This window comes from Nothobranchius furzeri, chromosome 17 (genome assembly GCF_043380555.1).
Source record: "Nothobranchius furzeri strain GRZ-AD chromosome 17, NfurGRZ-RIMD1, whole genome shotgun sequence".
NCBI classification, from domain to species: Eukaryota; Metazoa; Chordata; class Actinopteri; order Cyprinodontiformes; family Nothobranchiidae; genus Nothobranchius; species Nothobranchius furzeri.
Genome location: NC_091757.1, coordinates 46287661 through 46311314, shown reverse-complemented (window position 1 = coordinate 46311314; position 23654 = coordinate 46287661). Strand labels below are relative to the sequence as shown.

Below are 23654 nucleotides of genomic sequence, written 5' to 3'. Positions count from 1 at the left end.
CTCTCCCCCAGTGCCGCATGAGTGATCCTGTTTCAGCAGCCCTCCTGCTCGCCAGGGAGAGGCGTGAAGCTCTCAGACTCAGACAAAACACAGACGAAAACACTAGACGTGCCATGGTCTGGCCGGGACACACCGAAGCACCACACTTACTCCCTTCCACATAAACACACAAAGTCCAGATATTGAACCAACAAGGTGATGAACACAAACTCACCAACCCTGATGCTTTTCTGGGGCGGATTATTAAACTTCACTTCTAAAATCTCAAGGGAGGAGTGAAATGAGAGGGAAACTGATGGTCGCTCAAAGCTTATGACGCTTGTCTTCATGAAGATACTAACCAAACACCCCCTGTCCACTTTTCCTCTTTTTCCTTTATGTATCTCTCACTTTCTCTCGAACCCCTCGCCTCCTCTTCCCCACCTGCTTTCTGTTTCCTTTTCAGGCAGATGCTGGCAACAGTTTTCTCCGAGCAGCCCGATCTGGCAACCTGGACAAGGCCTTGGAGCACATAAAAAACGGCATCGATATTAACACAGCCAATCAGGTGAGACATTCCTTTAGATTAAATGCAAAAACTGGCAGGCAGACCCCGCCATCTGAGGCTTTTTTTTATTTCTATGGCTATTCTTGGCTTTCTATTTATTCTAATTAGATCATTTTGCTTCTCAGCAAAACTGAGAGTGAAAGCTGGCATTTATCTGCTCACAATCAACTTTTTCAGCCAGCAGTTTGGTCTTCTCTTGGTCTGTTTTTAGCTAATCAAATTAGGTTTCAGACAGTGGATGAACTACAACACGATTGACTGCTTTTAAAATAAATGATCGGTGATCACAGATCAGACAAGATCAGATCATTTGCATCTTGTTGTGCTCATGTTCTTACCTGTAACTGTTTTTCTGTATGCACGTGTTGATGTGTCCCTGTTTGCTTGCCGTGTGCATGTTAATTTAAATGGTTAATCAGTTTCTTTTTTTTGGGGGGGGGGGGGGGGGGGAATTATATTAAATGATAATAAAGAAAACTTCTATCTCCAGAAAGAGGGCATCTTTTTGGGCTGAACCCTGTGTGTGTGCATGAGAGAGGCTCATTACCCAACTCATCCCTCCTTCACTCATGCTGTCAACGTTGTGTTATTTACAATAGAAATATTTCTATCAGGATTTCAATGAGGGCTCAAATCAAACAGATTCAGCGGAAACAGAATCAACCCATCATAAAGGAAGACTCCTCTTGGAATGAAAATTTTATAGCCTGCAGAAAAAGATAGAACGACTTGGCTTGCTAGATTTTTATCAAATTTTAAAATTTTATGTTGTATTCGAATTAATCGTGTATGTGTTTTAATGTTTAACATATTTTTGACTTAAAGTGACAATCTGCAGCTTTTTTAATCTTCAAAGACAATTTGCACATTTGTTTGTGTTTTTTGTTAAAGTTGCTAAAACACATTTCTTATTTAATCAGATTTTGGTTCAGTTTATATTATTGTTTAAATTTATTGTAATAGTCAGTAAAACACCAGATCCGAGTTGTAGCATCCCTGCTGACTGCAGAGTGTCTCTTCATCTGGTTGTTGTTGTGTCATGAAGGCGGGGTTTGGTCGGGTGGAAGCAGCTCCATCTCTGTCTTCCTGTCACCGGCACACCGACACACTCCAGCCCTCAGTCTAGCATCTTCTCCACAAACCTCTCCTTTAATCTCACCTTTTCCTCCTCCGTTATCCTCCACTCTCTCTCTCTCTCTCTCTCTCTCTCTCTCTCTCTCTCTCTCTCTCTCTCTCTCTCTCTCTCTCTCTCTCTCTCTCTCTCCAGTGGAGTGATGGTGTGTTGTGGTCTCCCCACTCAGAGGAATAATATCAGTGGTGTGGGAAAGGTCCAACCTCACATGTCCTGTGCGGCTGAAGGAAGGCTGTGTGAGGTTAGACCTATCCCACACGGCTCGTATTCTTCCCAGCCACGAGACCAGCGGCCTGCCATCCCCTTCCTCCTCCTCTAATCAACATTAAATGAATGAAAAAAGTCTTGATTTTCATTCCTGTAGATGTTGTTTTTGCTTAATAACCATTTTAAATCTGCATGATTTATATTTTGCTTTGTGATGTGAGTACTGCTGTTACTGTGTGTGTGTGTAAATCAGCTGGCATTGTCCTTGTGTGATTTTGTGTACACACCATATGTGGGTTTATTTCATGCCTATTTATATACAGTGTGTGCGAGTGGGATTCTTGGGTATGAGGTGTGCTCTTTTCTCTGACTCAGAATGGGCTCAACGGGCTGCATCTGGCCTCCAAAGAGGGCCACGTCAAAATGGTGCTGGAGCTACTTCACAATGGGATCACGCTGGAGACCACCACGAAGGTAAAACACACCCCATGAAACATCACGCTTAATAATCACGGTGCTACTTCATGGCTGGTATTATATCCTCAGGATCAAAATAAGAATATTCTAATGGGAATAATTTTCCAGTTGTAATTGATTTCTGGAGATCTTCTCAAGGAACCAAACTTAAAGGTCAGTCAGTCTGAGTTTAACATGCAGGCTGAACGTGAAAATAGTCTTCTAGCCCTGTCTCCCGCATTAGCTGGTGATATGAAATGGATGGAAAACCCCTTGGATTGGACAAAGTCACTCAGATCTGTCACACAGTAAATTAGCATGCATGGACTCACCTATCTTGGCTCGCAACGGCAAAGGCTTTTGTTGGAGAGCTGAGAACATCTCGGCCAGAAGAAGCTAACCGTTAGCATCAGCAAATCCACGACTCAGCGGAGATACTCCAAGTTGGTGTTATTTGTGGAGATAAAACATCAACATTGTAGAGCAAACTGGAGTCAGTGGAGTAGTCATGCTGCTGTCAGCCAAATCAGAAGCAAGATGTCTGAATGTCAGGAAATAAGACTCCAAATCCTGCTGTCTTCTGCTCCCATCTCCCCTGACTTACTTCTACTTTCAGAAACAAGAGTGCCAGACCTTTTGCTGTTGGTTGTATGTGGATCTTTGCCCTGAATTAACTGAAAGAGATACAGTACAATCTCTAGACTAGAGTTTAAAGGCAGAGGACTGAATAATGCCTGAGACTAAAATGGCTCTACCAGAGAGGAAATGAAGACCTGGATGAACTGAAAAGGACCAGACCGACATATAATTATGAATGGGTGTTGTCTGCATTTGACTCCAAATGCAACAAGATTAAGCTTTATGTTAAGAATCAGTTAAGAACATGGAAATGTGACTGTAACAAAGAGAGATGAAAAAAGATGGCAGTCTTGTGATTAAAAACAGATTATCTGTTTCAGTTAAGCTTGAGGACTCTTGAAAATGTTAGACTCTTGATTTGGTGTTTTCTTCATTTGTGATGAAACAGTTTTTAGTTGAACACTAATGTTTTGTATAAACCTGTGGAATTTTACATCCAGTAGTTTTCCTTGTGTGATTATCCTGGTTGTGCACTTGTGTGTGTTTGAACAGAAAGGGAACACCGCCCTGCACATTGCAGCCCTGGCAGGGCAGGAGCAGGTGGTCACAGAGCTAGTAAACTATGGGGCCAATGTCAACGCTCAGTCCCAGGTGAGACGCAGCGCTGCTCCCGTCCCGGAACATACCGAGGCTGATCCCCAGCGCTTTACTGTCAATCTGTCCTAGCGATTACTGCAGATCCATCCGTTAAAATGTGTCAGTTTGTCCAATATTCCTGTGTGTTTGTGTACATCCTGCTGTGTACATCTGTGACTGTCTTTCTGCTGTTGTCTCTGCTCCTGTGTGTGTGCGCGCCTGTTTGTTGTTTGTCTTTCTGAGACAGAAGGGTTTTACTCCACTCTACATGGCTGCACAAGAAAACCATCTAGAGGTTGTGAAGTTTCTTCTGGAGAACGGAGCCAATCAGAGCATTCCCACTGAGGTACCAACGATCAGAGAGAGAAACCCCCATCCCTGCTGATTCACACTCGCTTTGTTTCCACTCTGCTTTATTTTCACAAGTCCCTCTCTTTACACTGTTTTCGTTTTCTGAGTCAGCCTCTCTCCTGTGTTGTCTGCTGCAGGATGGGTTCACCCCGCTCGCCGTGGCTCTTCAGCAGGGACATGAGAACGTTGTGGCCCTGCTCATCAACTACGGCACCAAGGGAAAGGTCCGTCTCCCCGCACTACACATTGCAGCACGAAACGATGATACGCGCACAGCAGCAGTGCTTTTACAGAACGACCCCAATCCTGACGTTCTCAGCAAGGTGGGTGGAGGTTTATGTGAAAGCACAGCAAACTTTGTTTTCAGAACTTGTCTTTTTCTTTCTAAAATGCAAAAGTGGAAACAAAGATGTGTATTCTGCAGACTGGATTCACCCCCCTTCACATTGCTGCCCACTATGAGAACCTAAACGTTGCGCAACTTCTGCTTAATCGAGGAGCAAATGTCAATTTCACCCCAAAGGTAGGAAGTCACTTAAGATGGGAAAACATTAGCTGCTTATCTTTGTTTTGATTTGTTGTACTTACATGAGTCGATCTGTCTGTCTGCAGAACGGCATCACTCCTCTGCACATTGCTTCCAGACGTGGGAATGTGATCATGGTCCGACTCCTTCTGGACCGAGGGGCTCAGATTGATGCCAAAACCAAGGTGCAGATTGCACTGAACATTTCTGAATGTCTCTCTTTCTAATTCAATGCATCGTTAGCTAAGTCATTACCAATCCTCTCCTTCTAGGATGAGTTGACACCTCTACACTGCGCAGCCAGAAATGGACATGTTAGAATTATAGAAATTCTGTTGGACCATGGGGCGCCCATCCAGGCAAAGACCAAGGTAAACTCTGAACAACAGCTAAATCTAAGTTGGCGATTTGTTTCTCGAGATGTGAATAAAAATGTGTCTTGTTTTGCAGAATGGCCTGTCTCCGATCCACATGGCAGCACAGGGGGACCATGTGGACTGCGTCAAGCAGCTTCTGCAGTACAATGCAGAGATTGATGACATCACACTGGACCACCTCACCCCCTTGCATGTGGCAGCACACTGCGGGCATCACCGCATGGCCAAAGTACTGCTGGACAAGGGGGCCAAACCCAACTCCAGAGCTCTGGTTAGAGATAGTTTCATCTCACTTCTTTTGTTTGTCGATGTACCCTCTTTTTTTTTAAAGCTGGTGCTCTGATGATTATATGTAATGCTTATTTGGTCTGATAATATGTGATCATGTAGCTGTTTTACCATAGCAGTAAATGTTATGGTTTTATGTTCACAGAACGGCTTCACTCCCTTGCACATTGCCTGTAAAAAGAACCACATGCGTGTGATGGACCTCCTCCTCAAACAGTCTGCATCCTTAGAGGCTGTGACTGAAGTAAGAGAGACAATAAAATGCTCAAAAGTGTTAAAATGATGTATCCAGAGGTGTTTTAAAAGATTTCTAGGTTAGAAAGGCAATTCCAAGCCATTTATTCTGCTTTTATCTCTTATCAGTCTGGTCTAACGCCCCTGCATGTGGCATCTTTTATGGGTCATCTCAACATTGTGAAGATCCTCCTGCAGAAAGGAGCTTCCCCCAGCGCCTCCAATGTGGTAAGTCCCAGTGCCAGCTTAAATAACCAACACGTCTTTTAAGGGGCAGTAGCATTAAAAACCACATTAATCCTGTTGTTGAATTTAGTTAGCTTGGGTTGTCTAATGTAACATACCAAAAGCCTATACCATACTCTACCATCCAAATTTATTTATCTAGCACAATTTCAGAATAGCATGGCAGCTAACCAAAGTGCTGTACAAAAAAGAGCCAAAGGCTTGGACACAACAACAGACATATCACAGAAAAACTCAGGAATGGGAAACATGCAGGGAAGTGAGACATGGCCTAACATTTTTTATATTTAGAATAGTGGATCATGAAGGTGATGCTGAAAGTGTGTCTTAAGAGCAGACCTTAACCTTCTGAGGGAAAGAACCAAACACACATGGAGGGGAAGAGAGTTCCAGAGTTTTGAGGCTGCATGAAAGAAGCCCCCCTCTCATGCCTATGCCGTCTCCGACCTACTTTCTTCAATAAATTACGGTAGTAATGTTGTAAAGGTGAGGGAGAAATGGTTTGTTCTGAGAAAAGCTGGTTCAGCGCATCATAAGCTTAGACACCCCCCCGTAAATCTACATGTTCCAACCCAGTTCCCAGCTAACCGCAGAGCAACACTAAGCCAAACTTCTGATAACACTAGGCAAAACTACTGCTAACGCTAGTCTGAGCTGCTAAAACCTTTGATACATATGAGCATGTTGGAGCACCACCCTGCACGTTCCAGGATGTCATGGGAATATCCAGACTAAGGATGAGCGCCAAATAAATCTATAGCTTGTTGTCCTCATTCTTGTCACGTTGTATCACGCTCGTCCACACTCCTGCACCACAGCATGCACACGCAGCTCATTTTCTACTCATGTTCTGACAGGGGGGGGGGGGGGGGGGCGCACAAGTGTTTTCATTGCAGGCCTTTTTTATGGGGTTGTGTTTGGCCCTGTATCAGGGCTCTTGGGCCATTGTGAGCCCCAACAAAGTTTAATATGCTACAAGGAGGCTCAAAGAACATTTTCCAATTGTAAATCAATTGCATTTCAGTGACCCTTTAAAACATTGCTGCATGTTGAGTGGCTGCGTGCTTTATTTCTGTGAACAGAAAGTCGAAACTCCTCTCCACATGGCGTCTCGGGCTGGACACTATGAGGTTGCAGAGTTCCTATTAGAGAATGCAGCACCAGTGGATGCCAAAGCTAAGGTAGATGCATTTTTATTCACACACACAAAAAAAGCATATACATTTCCTCATAATTCACTCTAAATTTTCCTGGTGTTGGTGTCACTTCCTCCTGGGCAGGATGACCAAACCCCTCTGCACTGTGCTGCTCGGATGGGTCACAAGGAGCTAGTAAAGCTTCTACTGGAGCACAAGGCCAACCCCAACTCCACCACCACAGCTGGACACACACCACTGCACATCGCTGCCCGGGAAGGTCATGTACAGACAGTTCGCATCCTACTGGACATGGAGGCCCAACAGACCAAGATGACCAAGGTAAAGCTGATCTGATGACCTTTTTTTGTACTGTTTGGCTTTTTGGAACTATTCTCCAGAACAGTTACTAATTTACATTAAATCCACTGATTTCTCTGTGTTTCTGCAGAAGGGCTTCACTCCATTACATGTAGCCTCTAAGTACGGTAAGGTGGATGTGGCTGAGCTGTTGCTCGAGAGAGGAGCCAACCCAAATTCAGCTGGAAAGGTGAGGAGAAAGAGGAATCTGAAACATTTGGAATATAATAACGTAAAAGATGCCCAGAGTGTTCTTTTTTTACAGAACGGTCTGACCCCGTTGCATGTTGCTGTACATCACAACAACTTGGATGTAGTCAACCTACTTGTTAGCAAAGGAGGGTCACCGCATAGCGCTGCAAGGGTAAACAGAAACAAGTATTTTGTGCCAAATCATCAAATATAATGAACATTTACATTTATTAGAAAACATTTTGCCTCTGTTCTGTAGAACGGTTATACCGCCCTCCACATCGCCTCCAAACAGAACCAGGTGGAGGTGGCTAACAGCTTGCTGCAGTATGGAGCTTCAGCCAATGCTGAGTCACTGCAGGGAATCACCCCGCTCCACCTGGCCTCGCAGGAGGGAAGGTCCGACATGGTCTCCCTGCTCATCTCCAAACAGGCCAACGTCAACCTCGGCAACAAGGTGGAGGATGAAGGAAATGTTGAAGGTTTTAAAATGGAACTGGATTTGTTTTGTGTTAGGTGTTCCTGACTTTGTCTTTTCGCTCCCTCAACCAGAGTGGATTAACGCCTTTGCACTTGGTGGCCCAGGAGGGACATGTAGGCATTGCTGATATTTTAGTGAAGCAGGGGGCTTCAGTCTATGCAGCCACACGGGTAAGGACTGAACTTCATCCTACAATAAATTCAAATGCTTAATAAGCTCAGTAACTAATCTGGACTGAGTTTCAAAGTGTGCGACACTGAAAATCTATCTTTTAATGATTATTTCTGATTGTAATCAGTCACTCAGAGTTTTTCATGCAGGGTGAACATGAAAACACTCCCCTACACTTTTCATGCAAGGTGAACATGAAAACACTCCCCTACACCTATCCTGCATTAGCTTCTGATAGAAAATAGATGGTGAAATTCTAGGATTTGAAAAGCCTGATAGATCTACGTCACACTGTCACTTAACAAACATGGACTCACCCATCTTGACTCACGACGGGTGAGGATGTTGTTCATTTAGCATCCAGGAACCGCAGAGAACGTCTCGACTGTTAGAAGCTAACTGTTAGCTTTTGCAACTACACCACATGGCAGAACTCCTCCAGGCTTGTGTTATTTGTGGAGATAAAACATCCATGTCAGTGGTAGGGTCATGCTGCTGTTATCCAATCTGAGGCGAGGTGTCCAAATATCAGGAAATAAGACTCCAAAACCTGCCATCTGAAGCTCATCTGTGATGTGGGTAACTTCTAGTTCCTGGAAATGGTGCACCGGTATATCCCTATATCCTACTAGAGACAACTGCAAATGCATAGATTAAATGAGTGAAACACTCCTTTAGGAGTTCTGTGCATTCCTTCTTTGACAGATGGGTTACACTCCTCTCCATGTCACGTGTCATTACGGCAACATCAAAATGGTGAAGTTCCTTGTGCAGCATCAGGCTAACGTCAACAGCAAAACAAGGGTGTGTGCTTTCACCAACGGTAGATAAATTCAACAACTGATGATTAACGGGGATTTGTTTGCATATTATCCACATGTTCCTGTGAGTTTTACTCTGGAATTTTTTTCCTTGGCAGCTCGGTTACACTCCTCTGCACCAGGCAGCCCAGCAGGGACACACAGACATTGTGACCCTGCTGCTGAAACATGGCGCCCAGCCCAACGAAACCACTACTGTAAGCATTAATCCTCATTTTCTTCCTTGTACCAAAACATTAAGTCTTATCTTCTCAGATCTGATCAGATTGTTGCTCCTCTGACAGCATGGCACCACAGCTTTGGCTATTGCTAAGAGGTTGGGCTACATCTCTGTGATTGACGTACTGAAGCTCGTCACAGATGAGACGGTTTCCATGGTGAGAGGTTTAGTAGACTAAAATGCTGTAAGAAAAGATATATTTTTTTAATGTGTGTATCTTTTATGTGCCTTGCAGATGACCACAGAGAAACATCGTATGAGTTTCCCAGAAACTGTGGATGAGATACTCGATGTGTCGGAGGATGAAGGTATGGCTTTAAGATAAGTACTTATAAGGCAGGTAGTGTGTGAAACATAGAAATTCTCATTTTTCAACTCTTGTTTTGCCTTTTTTATAGGAATTGCTCAGCTAACATTAGGTATGAATGTTTGTTTTGTTCTTTCTGGAGCATTCTTAGGCTGTCGTAAAGTTGCTTCATTTCAAGCTCACGTCATCTGTGTTTCCTGGCCTTCTTCTTCTCCTTTGATCCCTCTGTAGTGATGATCACTGTGATCGTACCTCTGGTTTCTTGTTAGCATGAACTCATAACCTTTAGTGTGTCCCTTTAACAACACCCACTTTCTCTAACTCTCATGGTGTTTTATCCTTCCATCGTATCACATGAATCATTGCTTGACTAGTGTGAACCACAGCTGAGCAGCTGTCTACCTTCACTGTGATTTAGTCTTTTGAGAGTTGCTGGGGTCACAAACTCTGGCCCTAGAGAGCTACTATCCTGCACATATTTGCTGTTTGTTTGCTCCTACACACCTGATTGAAATGACTGACTAATTATTAGGCCTATGTGGAGTTACTCATGGTAAGGAGGGGATTAAATGATTTCATTCAGTTGTGGTTGAGCAGGAAATGCAGAAAACTAGCAGGATGGTAGCCCTTGAGGACTGGAGTTGGTGACACCTGCTGTGCAGTATTTGCAGTTTTGTCCACTTGAGAATCTGCATTCATTGTGGTGTTGATTGCTTTTATGTTGTGTTGTGTTTTTGTCATGTGTGGACGTGGAGATTTGAGAGGGAAACATTTAAAAACCGACAGTTTTGGTGGCTTAAGTCATCACAGTTGCTCCACTGGTGACAGAAAACTAGTTGGAAAACACATTTCAATAATATGAGATTATATCAACTTTGACCTAATGGTTTTGGGTTTTCAAAGTTTTCACAGCTCATGTTTTTGATATTAATCAATTTCTGATCTGAAGTAAAACAGGGAGAACACACAAACTCCATGCAGAAAGGTCCCAGACCGGGAAGCAAACCCAGGACCTTCTTGCTGCAAGGCAACAGCTCTAACCACTGCACCACTGCGCAGCCGCTCTATATTTATTATCTTTCTAAATAATTTCAAACAATTTATTGTTACATTGAAACACCCTGTGATGCAAAATCTTCTTCTTCTTTGATTGAAAAATAAAATATGTCAAATACTTTTTCCATAGTTGGATGTTCTAAAATAGATTTTTATAACATGTTTAGTTATTTTTAGTGATTCTACGCCTAAAATGGTTATGCTTAGGTGAAGGACTTTTCAGCAGAGGTGTGGACTTGTGTCCCATGACTTGGACTTGAGTCAGACTCGAGTTATCATTTTAATGACTTCTGGCGTGACTTGATCAAATCTATAAAGACTTAAGACTTGACTCGGACTTGAACACCAATGACTTGAGATATTGGCCAAGGTCTTTCATGCCCTCTGCTCATCTGAACTGCTTCACCTTTTGCAGCTCAAGACGAAGACGAAGAACTCTCTTGATAAACACATAATCAAGCAACTTTGTTATTACCAATAATAATGTGAGCCCAATGTTCAATCAATCTATGAAATGACAATGTTATTACTTGATATTATAATCCTGTGATCAGTAGTATTTTACAAGTTATTATAATCTTGGACATTTGCACTAGACACTGATGACACGTAATGCTAAAGTCACACGACACATTTCCTTTTGTCTGATCCAACCAGAACCTTCGTTTCTGGTGCGAGGCGCGGTTATCTGTGGTGTTTGTATAAACCCTCTTTTGCATGTCAAATTCTGGTTTGCCAGTAAACCAAAATATGACAATTATAAAAACTATTCCACGCCACCTTTTCTTTAGTTCAAGCGTTCTAGAGAAGTTTCGGACAGACCATCCGGACTTCCTCTTCAGCCAAAAGAACCTCGACAAGCTGGATAAAATCTGTTGCAAGTTACACCTTACCTCAATGGTTCCTTCAGAATAAAAGCTGAACCTCACAACCCCTTCATGGTCTAGCTGACGCCAATAACCTGTCATGATCTGGAAGCATTCCAAGACTAGTTTGGTCGGCACCGCTGCTTTTCTACCGGCTTCCGTTCCAAGGAGGGTCCAAGAGGACCTGGACATTCTGGATCTAACGGAGGCTTCCCCTGGGGTACGTAGACCGACAGATGGCGTTTCATGTGTGTTATAAATCTCCTACTAAAGTTTAGAGTGAAACATTCACTCCCACTCAGAACTAAATGCTTCTCCGGATCCGCTGGTTCTGATAACAACATTCCACACATACATCGTTCATCTCACGTCTCACTCCACTTCAGTTCCAACAGTACACCGAGTGTTTAAGTTAGTCTTGTTTAAACTGTGTAGAAAAAAAATTCTTAACTATTTTAAACCTGACTCTCTCACTTTCCTCGGAGTTGATACGAAGGGTCACAAAATCCCTGCAATAAAAAGTTCTGATCTTCTGGTTAAAATATTCAAAGATCCAACAGATTGATATTTCATATTTCCATGGAATCTCACATGTTATGGTTCATAAGTAGGATGTAAACTACCCATCCTTTACATTTATTATTGTTGTCACTAAATTGAAGTTGGACAGGTGACTTGATTATGACTTGAAATTTGAAAGGGTTAAGGACTTGGACTTAACTTGGACTTCCAATTCATTTACTTTGGACTCAACTTAGACTTGGTTGTCTTTGACTTGGACTTGACTGGAGACTTGACTGGAAAGACTTGTGACTTACTTGTGACTTGCAAAGCAGTGACTTGGTCACACCTCTGCTTTTCAGGTCTGACTGTACAACAGTATAAGTCTATTTTCATGTAAACTGGTTGGTAAAAGCATCTTTTTAGTTTAATGTTTGGATAATCCACATCTTCTAATCTGAGTGAAAACTCGTGATGTGTTGTTGCATCATGTTAGCTCAAATGTTAGGATTCACTACAAATCGTCTAAAAGGCAGAAAACACAGATGAACTAAGAGCTTTTTGTTTTTCTGGCTGAGCTGTCTGACATCAGTTTACATGAATTCAAATTAGGTTTCTGTTTTCCTCAAGCAGGAAAAAAAAAAACAACAACCTAAAAACCTAATTAAGGTTTTGGAGGGCAAAGTTGACAACGTGGTTAATAATGTCCGAGGTTTACATGACTTGGTATTTTTAGTCCACTGATAATTCAACAAACAGATTGTGAGTGCAGCTCTAAATTTAGAAAGTAGCTCATCTGCTGTCTTAAAGACACAAATCAGGAATGGTAAAGCGATGTCAGAGGATAATATAGTGTCCTGCATGTAATAACCTTTGGACGGACAGAGGATGTGATCTGAATGGAACACGGACACGGACACACACACACACGCGCGCGCGTTCATACACTCCAGGAAGACTTAGCGTTTGCAGCTTGTGGTCTCCTTTTTACGGGGGTAAGTAACCAACAACCATGTGGGCTCAGATCTAAATGTACGAGCCATTAAGAGGAAAGTGTGGGTCTGCTAAAACTGGCTTCATGGATTGTAGTAAACTGCTGTTCTGATTGTGACTGGATTAATTTGTTCATCCATTCACTCGCTTAAGCACCTGAAGTATAAAACTTGAGTTAAAGTATGGTGTTGCTGCCTCTAAGTGGACTATCATGTTTTATTATCTTCAGACTACATTTATGAGCTATTCTCTGTGACTTTATTGTAATTTGTTCAGAATTTCTGAGTGAAAGTTTAAAAGCAAAACAGATTGTAGGGATTAGGTTTTTGTTCACGTCCTCATACCCTCTTTGTGGAAGTAGCTGCATCCCCTTTTCACCACTGACGTTTCATGTCACCTGTCTAATCTCTAAAAATCAGAGCCATCATCATTCGTCCATCCTGGGTGTTCATGTTGCCTAACACGTCTAACTGCTACTTAACAGTCTTGTTTTCTTTCTCTTTTTCTCTCGTGCTGTGTCACCAACCTGACCCTGGTCTATTCGCTCTCTTTGGCATGTTGTTCTCTGAAGGAGAGGAGCTCTTGGGGACAGGAGGGGCCAGGTACATGAAGATGGATGACATGAAAGACCATGATGACGATTTCCTCTCCCCCAAGAAATCACTGGAGTACGAGAGAGGGCTGGGCACAGCGTAAGGGGGAAGGGGATGTGTGGGGCAGCAGTGTAGAGAGCTAAGCTAGTAGCTTTAAGCTAATAGGTGGGTAGGTGGGTGGGAGGGGAGCGAACCGTAGACACGGGGACGATCACTTGGGAGGAGCCAAGATGTGAAGAAATTTCGTCAGGCTGATTTGTTTTTCTCTTTTCTTAGAAATTATTCGCCAGCCATTCCCAGGATTCCTCGTGTCTCACCTGAGACTGTCAATCTGAAAGAACATGAGATCGATCAGGTATGGACAGAGCAGAATATCACCGGTGTTCATGGATGAAAATATTATGAGGTTTGAATTTTACATCAATAATGAGATCAAATCATCAAGGACTCATTAGGCTTTCTGCGTCAATGGAAGAGTGTTTATTTCCTTGGTGGATGATCAATGACCAAATCAGAAACCACACAGACTGTTTTAAAGGGAGACTAGGCAGTTTGTTTTTGCTAGTGTCTGTTTAGCAAAACCAAAAATGAAACTTGACTTATTGCTGTGTGTTCATCTTTTTAACACTTTTAATCTAACTGCTGAAATGTCTCCTCAGCCTTCATTAGTTTCTGCAGGAATGGTTCATCTCTATATGAAACAAATTAGCTGTGTTCATGATTTAAAACATGCAGGAAACGTGCTGGAAGCAGACTCCAGTGCTGGCATGTCAGCTCCACTTTACAAGTCCAAAAGGGACCAGACTACCACTTTGAAGTTGCAAGAGCGATATTTTGGCCACAGAGGGTGGTGGGGTCTGAGTGACATTTCATTAACCCTGTAAAGGGTCGTTTTTGCTCAAGAAAATGATTTAAAACTATGAAAAAGTTGCATAGTTTGCCTTTAACAGAAATTTAATGTGGTTTGTTTTCTCCGCTGCACACAGCAGAAAGAGAAATGACATGCTAGAGCAAACAAAAGATGAAAAATGCTTAAAAAGCATTTGGAAGGAAAGGTTTTTATTCAGCCAGTGTCTAAGAAAACAAGTCATAATATGAAGTAACTTAAATCCTTCAGAAATGCTTTACTTTGTAGACAAGGCTCTACAATTCTTCCATCCCAGCAAACCAAATGAACACAAAACCTGTACTAAGGAAAGTAAAAACACATTATAGGCAATCCGACGGATTGTTGAACCTCAGATTCAGGAGGAGCAATGTCTTTTTGGTCCTGGCCTGGAACACTGGACCAGCTCTATACCCTCATGAGGATCTTGGAGGGTGCGTGGGAATTTGCCCAACCAGTCTACATGTGTTTTGTGGATTTGGAGAAGGCGTTTGACCGCTTCCCTCGGGGGGCCCTGTGGGGGGTACTCTGGGAGTATGGGGAACCAGGCCCTCTGATACGGGCTGTTAGGGTCCTGTTTGACCGGTGTCAGAGCTTGGTCCGTATTGCCGGCAGTAAGTCGGGCTTGTTCCCAGTGAGAGTTAGACTCCGCCAAGGCTGCCCTTTGTCACCGATTCTGTTCATTACCTTTATAGACAGGACTTCTAGGTGCAGCCAAGGTGTGGAGGGCATCCGTTTAGGTGGCATGAGGATCAGGTCTCTGCTTTTTGCAGATGATGTGGTCCTGTTGACTTCATCAGAATGTGATCTTCAGCTTTCGCTGGAGCGGTTCGCAGTCAAGTGTGAAGCAGCTGGGATGAGAATCAGCTCCTCTAAATCTGAGACCATGGTCTTGATTCGGAAAAGGGTAGAATGCCTCCTCCGGGCCAGGGATGAGGTCCTGCCCCAAGTGGAGGAGTTTAAGTATCTCAGGGTCTTGTTCACGAGTGAGGGAAAACTGGAGGGTGAGATCGATAGGCAGATTGGTGCTGCATCTGCAGTGATGCAGGCGTTGTACTGGTCTGTTGTGGTGAAGAGAGAGCTGAGTCAGAAGGCAAAGATCTCGATTTACCGGTCGATCTATGTAACTACCCTCACCTATGGTCATGAGCTTTGGGTAGTGACCGAAAGAACAAGATCACGGATACAAGCGGTCGAAATGAGTTTTCTCCAAAGAGTGGCTGGGCTCTCCCTTAGAGATAGGGTGAGAAGCTTGGTCATCCGGGAGAGGCTCGGAGTAGACCCGCTGCTCCTCCACATCGAGAGGAGCCAGTTGGGCATCTGGTCAGGATGCCTTCTGGAAGCCTCCCTGGTGAGTTTTTCCGTGCACGTCCAACCAGGAGGAGACCTAAAGGTAGACCCAGGACACGGTGGAGGGACTATGTCTCTCACCTGGCCAGGGAACACCTTGGGATTCCCCTGGAGGAGCTGGCCCAAGTAGCTGGGGAGAGGGAAGTCTGGCCCTCTCGACGCTACTGCCCCCGCAACCCGACTCCGGATAAGCAGATGAAAATGGATGGATGGATGGATGGATGGATGGACGGACATTATAGGCTCCAGTTGTTTTTTTTAAACTTCGTAATGATGAATCTTTGTTATTCATTCTCAGTGCAAATATGCATCATGCTTTTAAGTTTTAGTCCAAGTTAAGAGTTATTAACCAAGCTGTTTAAATTCAATATCTAAAACTGAGATAAACTGCAACTTGTGAGTCAAATGTTTTCTTTCAGCATCAATGACTTTCAAGTCTAGATCATAAATGAATTTTAGTCAAGCATACGGTTTATACTTAAAATTATTCTTTCAACAAATGATTATCTTTTTTTTTTGTTTTTCTGGTTTTAGTTTATAAAGCATGACTTTAAACATTTTCACTCTGACCTTTCTGTTTGATGTAGCAACACACTCCACTTCCACTGCCCAAAGAGTATGATGAAGACTCACTGATTCCCAGCAGCCCAGCTACTGAAACGTCTGATAACGTCAGCCCAGTTGCCAGTCCTATACACACAGGGTCAGCCCAGATCGTAACACTGCATGTCCATCCATCTCTTACCTGGATTCTAGAACTCACGCTTTTTGTCCAACGGCAGGTTTCTGGTCAGTTTTATGGTGGATGCTCGTGGCGGTTCAATGCGAGGCAGCAGGCACAACGGACTGCGTGTCATCATACCTCCACGGACGTGTGCGGCACCCACCCGCATTACCTGCCGCCTGGTGAAGCCGCAGAAGCTGACCAGCCCCCCTCCACTGGTGGAGGGAGAGGGGCTGGCCAGTAGGATCATCTCTCTGGGTCCAGCTAGCATGCAGTTCCTGGGGTGAGCAAAAAACCAAATCCACTGCATAGTTCTTAACAATAAAATATAGATTTTTGCATTCAAATCAGTTATAATACTTTGTTTCTGATTATTACATAATCAGAAATAATAATATGACATTGTCTCTCAGAGAACTTAGAATTGGATTTAAAGTACTTCTTTGTGTGTTTGGCAGACCAGTGATTGTGGAGATTCCCCACTTTGCGGCTCTGGGTCGTGGTGACCGGGAGCTCGTTGTGCTGAGGAGTGAGAATGGATCCGTTTGGAAAGAGCACCGCAACCGCTACGGCGACGAGGTCCTAGAAACAATCCTAAATGGGATGGACGAGGGTAAGAGTTTAAATCCATCTGTTTTATTTCATTTCAGTCAGACACACATGTAGCTGTGCTGCCTCACGGGATGAAAAACCCTTTCTTCCTTCTCCAGAACTAGAAAGTCAAGAAGAACTCGGAAAGAAGCGAATCCGCCGCATCATCTCTACCGACTTCCCTCTGTACTTTGCTGTTGTGTCAAGAGTTCAACAAGAAAGCGATCTGATTGGTCCAGAGGGAGGCTCGCTGACGAGTAAACTGGTACCGATGGTCCAGGCTACGTTTCCTGAGACGGCCGTAACCAAAAGAGTCCGCCTGGGTCTGCAGGTGAGATGGGACGATGAGGAGGAGGAAGGAGAAGAACGACAGAATCATTAGTGCCTGTGCTGCCTGAAAGAAAAGCATGCTGAATTTCTTTTGAGTGACTGGAATGACCTGATCGCATCACCACATGTGCCAAGTGTATGTTGTTTTAGCTTGTTTTACTTTTGGAGGACCTTTCTACCTTTTATTAGTTCTTACTGCATGCACCTGCCACCTTTATGTAACCATGGAATGCTGTTTTAGTGCTGATATTGTTTGTTTTGTCCTTGGTGCCTTTCTTATTATTTATGTCACTGACAAACCCTGTGCATTCTATATTTAACACATCCACTGGACTTGCCTAAGAAATGAGCATTTTGTTGCATTAAAAAAACTGAGTTTGCATGTATTTTTTTTATTTAATTTAATTTTTTTAAATGTGTGAAAATGTCTTTTTTAATGTTTCATAACGTAACAACCGAGGACCAGATTTAGAAACACTTGAACTCTTGTTTTGGTCCCGTAAGCTTAGACTCATTTTTTTTTGTCAAGTTTTCTCAGACAAACACCAAAGACAAGACATATAATTATTTTTAATGCTAATTAAAATCACTAAAAAGTAAAACACATTTTCTACTCAAACATCTTGTTGTGATTTTACCCATCTGGTCTCACGCCAAATGTTTTGCCTTTCAAAAAAATAACTAACATTAAATTAATATCCTTTAGGGACATGTTAGAAATCTTCAACTTCACTTTGTTGCAGAGAAATGACTCTCTTTTATTATTCACATTTTAAATTATTTATCGCTTTTGTAATTTCCCAATAGCTGTAATAAGATTTATACATTTTTTCCAAAATTGGACCTCTTGGTAGATAGCTAATCAGCAACAGCTACCATTTTTATAAGAAAACAAACATCCAACCCGTCCACGTTTTGAGAAGTGCTCACTCACAGCCCTGATTGACCCTCTCGGTTCTTATGGGAACGATGTTTCTGCACACAGTAAAGAGAAATCTGAAATAAAACCACATTTTCACTCAGATTATCTGAAATAAATGACTGGACAGCATCACAAGTCATGTAGCGAATCTAAACTTACATGTACCTCACGACTAAATAATTATTCCTTTTATGTCCTGATACATAAAATCTTTTCATTTGTATGCATATTTTTTTCTTTTTCATAACATAGTTTTCTGTCTAGTTTGAAAGAAAATATTTTCTATTAAAAAATATTGTCCTTTTTTCAGCAGCTGCTGGGTTTGGATCAAACGGACACTTTAGTGTTTAATTATTTTAGTCTGACAAAAAATACATTAACTGTATGTTTTGATTAAGCTAACTTCACCGAAACTTTAGCCTATTATAGTAATTGTTAACCATTGTTTTCTGCCCAACGCTGTAAGTTTTGAGCTAAAATAGTAAATTTAACAGAATAAAAACAAAACTTAGAAAAAACAAATCTTTACTATTTTGCAGTCCCTGTGAAACCAGTGCCTTGTTCTTTATTACCCCTTTTGTACTAATGATTGTAAAAGCTTCTTGTCAATGCACACTGTTATAATAAAATAAAAATAAAACCATACAACTAGTTTGTGTTGCTGTTGTCTCTTAAAGGTTCATCTCTAATCACAGTGTTCTTCTTTCTCTTCCTTTTTTATTTTTTTTCTGATTTGGCTTTTTTATGCCCATTTTCCATTTTCATTCTACGTCCTGTCCATTCATCACTGACTCGTATGTTTCTGTCTTTTGCATGATTCGCCTTTTCTCCATCACCATGAACCTGTGACATTTCCTTCATTGTTTATTTTAACCTCAGGCTCAGCCTGTTCCAGATGAGCTGGTTGCTAAGCTGCTTGGTAACCAGGCAAACTTTAGCCCTGTGGTTACCGTAGAGCCTCGGCGGCGCAAGTTTCACCGACCCATCGGTCTGCGCATACCTTTGCCCCCGTCCTGGAGGGATAGTCCTCGAGACTCGGGGGAGGGGGACACCACCAGTCTGCGTCTGCTCTGCTCCGTCATAGGTACTGCATGCATCAACGTGAAGCCTTTATACATCTCCTTCAGCTCGAGCGCAGAGTCACACACACACATTGACTGAGGGGTTTTCCCTTCAGACTTCTTCATAACCTGGGGAGCGTTGCAAAGCAATCCCCCACCAGGACAACAGGGGGCGTAGCACTGTCATGTAATATATCCTGTCACTATTACAGTCACGGTCCACAATAGAGTATTTACTATTGTGTTTATATTGTGTTTATGTATTTTAGAGACTTTATTATTCTCTCTGTGTGTGTGTGTGTGTGTACTTGTCTTTACATCAAAGTGAGGACTAATGACAAGTTTACCTGCAAACTGAGGACATAGTACCTAAGTGAGGACATTTTGCTGGTCCTCACTTTGGTACTATGTCACAGAGCTCTACTCATTACTTTTAGAGGTATTATGGGAATTAAGTTTTAGTTAAGGTTAGCGTTAGGAGTAGACTGGTTATGGTTAGAGCTAGGGTTAGGGTTAAGCCTGGTTTATGCTTCTCCGTCAGCTCCGCAAGGGACAGACACACACGGGTTGACGGAAGCGTTTTGCTCTCATACTTCTCCTTCTCCTGGAGAGTGTTGTAAAGCAATTGCCCGGCAGGACAACAGAGGGCGTAGCGGTGTTCTGTGGTATCCTGTCATGTATCGGTCCAAGATAGTGTTTGTATTGTGTTTTTTGTGTATATAAGAGACTTTTAACATGGACATATTTGTCTCTCATTTTCCCACCTCTTCATGCGCTCCCCACCTCTAAACCCACGTTTCCTGTCATTTCTGTCCACAAATAAAACGCTTGCTGCACATCTTTTCACTCCTCCAGTCACGGGAGAATTAAACGTTCATATTTTTAGAGTTTTTTCGAGAGGTATTCTTCAAGCTTCTCCGTGTCTGCCGCTAGTTATCCTCAGCTCTCTTTGCAATGGCAGCGCTGTAAACAACAGCAGCGTCCTGACCAATCACAAGTTTGCGTAATCCGTCTCGTTCGATGGATGTTTAAAAAAGTGGGCTCGACTCCTTACGTACTTGCGTGCCTGCCGGAGCCCTACGCAAGAACGGATGATGGCGTTGCGTGTCTCCGCACTGACGCAGACGGAGAAGCATGAATCAGGCTTTAGGCACAATCCAGTCACTAAAATGAATGGAAGCCAGTGACGATCCTCACAATGAATGCTTGACGAGAATGTGTGTGTGTGTGTGTGTGTGTGTGTGCGCGCGCGTTTGGGGGTCCCGTCATTACTCTTCTTTTCTCTGACCTTCCCCCTGAGTTTGCTGTCTCCCTCCCTCTCTGACTGTCAGGTGGGACAGCCTCAGCCCAATGGGAAGACATTACAGGCACCACTAAGCTTGCATATACCAACGACTGCGCCAGCTTCACAACTAACGTTTCAGCTCGGTGAGTTCAGATGCAAACATTTAAAACATCAGCCTATAGTGTGCTAAGAAACTGAATATCTTTGTCAAACCAATACATTTTATTAAGTTTAAATCTAAAATCAAATAAGAAATGTTTGCAATCAAACACAATTTCTGCACTTTGTTTCTTTATTTTTTTATGAGGTTCTCAACGGTGTGTTTTAGCATCTCAGACTCTCATGTCTAAATGAGGTGTGGACATTGAAGTTTGTGAGAAACCTTCCAACTGGCTAAATATATTGTTACTAGGGATTTCCAGTGGCCGGCCTTTATTAACAACCGATTTTGGAGTTAAAGTGAAATTTTGGAAAATATCTATTGATTATCAGTCTTTCATGCAATGCAAATATTATACATCAAACTCTTCATTTACTTTTCCTCTCTTTAAAAATGTCAAAATAAGACAGTTCTGAGGTAAAGCTTTCTGGATGTTTTAGATTATTTGGCACCATTTGTGAAGTAGAGTTTGCCCTGTGTGAACATGCGATGTCTTCATGTGGCCAATCACAAATATTTGACCTGAATCCAAGGGTGAGCAAGCAACCCAGACAACCCAAAACACAGATCACAACTGATATTTTTGGAGACATGAGGCACAAATCAAAGGGTCTTAAAAAAATTACTGGTTGTGCCAGCTGAGGGGATTCGATCGCTGATGTGATCCTCGTGCAGGGCTGTCAAACACAGCTGATCTCTCGTACCTCCACCCAGCCAGCAGTTTATCTTCTCAGTGCGATCCTTAACACAAATGGCCAGGTAGGAGGAGCAAGTGACGCCTATGCTCGGCAGTCTCGCCTCTGTCAGTGCACCCCAGGGCGGCTGTAGCTACCTTGTAGCTCATCACCATCAGCGTGTGATGTGTGTGCAAATGGATGAATCTACACTGAATTTACACTGTAGTGTGAAGTGTCTTGGAGTCTTCTGACTCTAAAAGATGCTATACAAGTGTAGGTCATGTCTGCATCCCTGCAGAGATTCCTCCTCCAGATACGCCAGGCCCACTCCATCTTGGACAGAAACAGAAGCACTAGTACAGGCATTCACCACAGCGCTACAGCGCGTTTTCCCAGCAGCAGTCTTGGCCATCTCCTGGTGTACGTATATAGAGGTGTAGTGGTACTCACAAACATGGAAGAGGAAAACCTCCACCTTGATCAGCTGTGCCCTGCAGTCTGTCCACCTCGCGGGACAGTGCTCCTCTGCTTCACGGGACTCCGTGTCTTGGGGGCGAGTGCATATGTGTGTGTCCTTCTGTCAGCCTCTCTGGCAAGCCTCTCATCTTGTCTTCATCTCAGTTCCTTATACAGACAGACAAAATAAACCTGGCACTCTCCCTATTACTAACTTGAGGTATTTGTCATTTTGCACAGAACATTTTTAACATTGTAGCATGCATGAAAGGAGATCAATGATGTCAGAACCTAACAGTAACCGAGCATCTATCGGTGTCGGTATATATTGGTATCGGAAATAAAAAATCAGGCAATATCTTTATATTGGATATCAGTAAAAAAAAAAGCCTATATCGAGCATCCCTGATAATTATAGTACAGAACACAAATAACGACCTCTTCAATATTAATTTTGTGCACAGTGACATCAAAGTAAATTAAAAGTATGCTGTTGAACTACTAATTTAAAGTCAACATGAGCGCTCTATGTGACTGTTTCCTTCCAGATTCTGGCTGGCGGACTGTCCTCGGACAGCTGAGGCCGTCTCTTTCGCCAACCTGCTCTACAAAGAGCTGTCTGCCGTCCCCTACATGGCCAAGTTTGTGGTGTTTGCAAAGATGAATGAGCTGCGTGAGGGCCGCCTACGCTGCTACTGCATGACCGACGATAAGATGGATAAAACTCTGGAACAGCACGAGAACTTTACAGAGGTGGCTCGCAGTCGAGACATAGAGGTCAGTTACATGATAAGGGAGGTGTTTGTGCTGTAAAGGCTTCAGAGGAAGAATTGTTATGGAGAAAAGGATCTGATTCTTGATATATAAGGAATTATCTTGCAGGTGATGGAGGGAATGCCTCTTCACCTGGAGTGTTCAGGTAATCTCATGCCAGTGAGGAAGGCCACACAGCAACCACGCTGCTTCAGTTTCCAGGCTTTCAAGGATAACCGACTCCCAGTCTCCGTTAAGGTGTTAGCATTTGAATGTCTTCAGTTTTTAAATTTTATTTTTCCATCAATACTTCCTTGACGAGAGTTCCTCTTCACTAATGGTCATTTATGTTTAAACTGCAGGTGAGAGATGGTACTAAAGAACCCACTGGATTTTTATCGTTTCTGCGAAAGTCCACAAAATATGAGGACAGCCAACAAGTGCTCTGTAACCTCAACATCTCAATGCCGCCATGTATGAAGGTAAAGCTAAAGGTTACCTTTGCTGGAGACACAATGCATCACAGTCGATTTCCTGAGTTTGACGGTGCTGTTGTTTGCTTGCCAACAGCAGATTATTGGGAGTGAAGAGCGGAGACGAACTCTGACCCCTTTAGCTTTAAGAGAAAGATACAGCGCTCTGAATGAGCCTGCTATAGGTGCGAGGCTTTAATTCTCACACTTTTTTCCACATACTTGAGAAAGCAGCAGAACCTTACTTTGTCACAGGAGTGGGGAACCCTGGTCCTCGAGGGCCGGTATCCTGCATGTCTTTGCTCCAACACTTCTGATTCAGTGGTTGAATCGCCTGTGCAGCAGCTCATCAAGCTCTGCAGAAGCCTGTTAATCACCTGCTAATTGAAATCAGGTGTGTTGAAGCAGGGCTGAAACTAAAATATGCTGGATAGCAGCCCTCGATGGACCAGGGTTCCCCACCCCTGCTTCCTCAGATTGTTTTCAGTGACATTTTGAGAGGAAATACAAACTTCCTCAAATCTAACAAAGTCAGAAGCACAAGTTTCAGTCCTGCTCAATCCTCTATTCTTTTTTCCAGCATCTATGAGTGCGATTGAGAGGACGGAGCTGAAGATGGCTGTGATAGCAGAGCAGCTGGGACTCAGCTGGGCCGGTGAGTCCACAGTGAGAGTAAACAGTGTCTGTTTTTTCTGTGAAACATGTTTTTC

The 23654-nt window shown here is 43.1% G+C and overlaps 1 protein-coding gene across 1 annotated transcript in view; it reads left to right on the top strand.

Annotated features, from left to right (window-relative positions):
* The window catches only part of ank1a (ankyrin 1, erythrocytic a), a 101860-nt gene that overhangs the window by 57701 nt on the left and 20505 nt on the right, over positions 1 to 23654 (top strand). Inside the window, exons 3-37 of the mRNA XM_015972996.3 lie at positions 446 to 547; positions 2262 to 2360; positions 3474 to 3572; positions 3805 to 3903; positions 4046 to 4231; positions 4333 to 4431; positions 4521 to 4619; positions 4707 to 4805; positions 4885 to 5082; positions 5245 to 5343; positions 5463 to 5561; positions 6662 to 6760; positions 6860 to 7057; positions 7167 to 7265; positions 7341 to 7439; positions 7527 to 7724; positions 7820 to 7918; positions 8625 to 8723; positions 8839 to 8937; positions 9025 to 9117; positions 9196 to 9268; positions 9359 to 9379; positions 13255 to 13375; positions 13553 to 13631; positions 16100 to 16215; positions 16295 to 16519; positions 16695 to 16849; positions 16947 to 17158; positions 18959 to 19163; positions 20472 to 20568; positions 22267 to 22495; positions 22601 to 22729; positions 22834 to 22953; positions 23042 to 23129; positions 23525 to 23599. Of these exons, the coding sequence (XP_015828482.3) occupies positions 446 to 547; positions 2262 to 2360; positions 3474 to 3572; positions 3805 to 3903; positions 4046 to 4231; positions 4333 to 4431; positions 4521 to 4619; positions 4707 to 4805; positions 4885 to 5082; positions 5245 to 5343; positions 5463 to 5561; positions 6662 to 6760; positions 6860 to 7057; positions 7167 to 7265; positions 7341 to 7439; positions 7527 to 7724; positions 7820 to 7918; positions 8625 to 8723; positions 8839 to 8937; positions 9025 to 9117; positions 9196 to 9268; positions 9359 to 9379; positions 13255 to 13375; positions 13553 to 13631; positions 16100 to 16215; positions 16295 to 16519; positions 16695 to 16849; positions 16947 to 17158; positions 18959 to 19163; positions 20472 to 20568; positions 22267 to 22495; positions 22601 to 22729; positions 22834 to 22953; positions 23042 to 23129; positions 23525 to 23599 (4306 nt within the window). The remainder of the gene's footprint in view (positions 1 to 445; positions 548 to 2261; positions 2361 to 3473; positions 3573 to 3804; positions 3904 to 4045; positions 4232 to 4332; positions 4432 to 4520; positions 4620 to 4706; positions 4806 to 4884; positions 5083 to 5244; positions 5344 to 5462; positions 5562 to 6661; positions 6761 to 6859; positions 7058 to 7166; positions 7266 to 7340; positions 7440 to 7526; positions 7725 to 7819; positions 7919 to 8624; positions 8724 to 8838; positions 8938 to 9024; positions 9118 to 9195; positions 9269 to 9358; positions 9380 to 13254; positions 13376 to 13552; positions 13632 to 16099; positions 16216 to 16294; positions 16520 to 16694; positions 16850 to 16946; positions 17159 to 18958; positions 19164 to 20471; positions 20569 to 22266; positions 22496 to 22600; positions 22730 to 22833; positions 22954 to 23041; positions 23130 to 23524; positions 23600 to 23654) is intronic.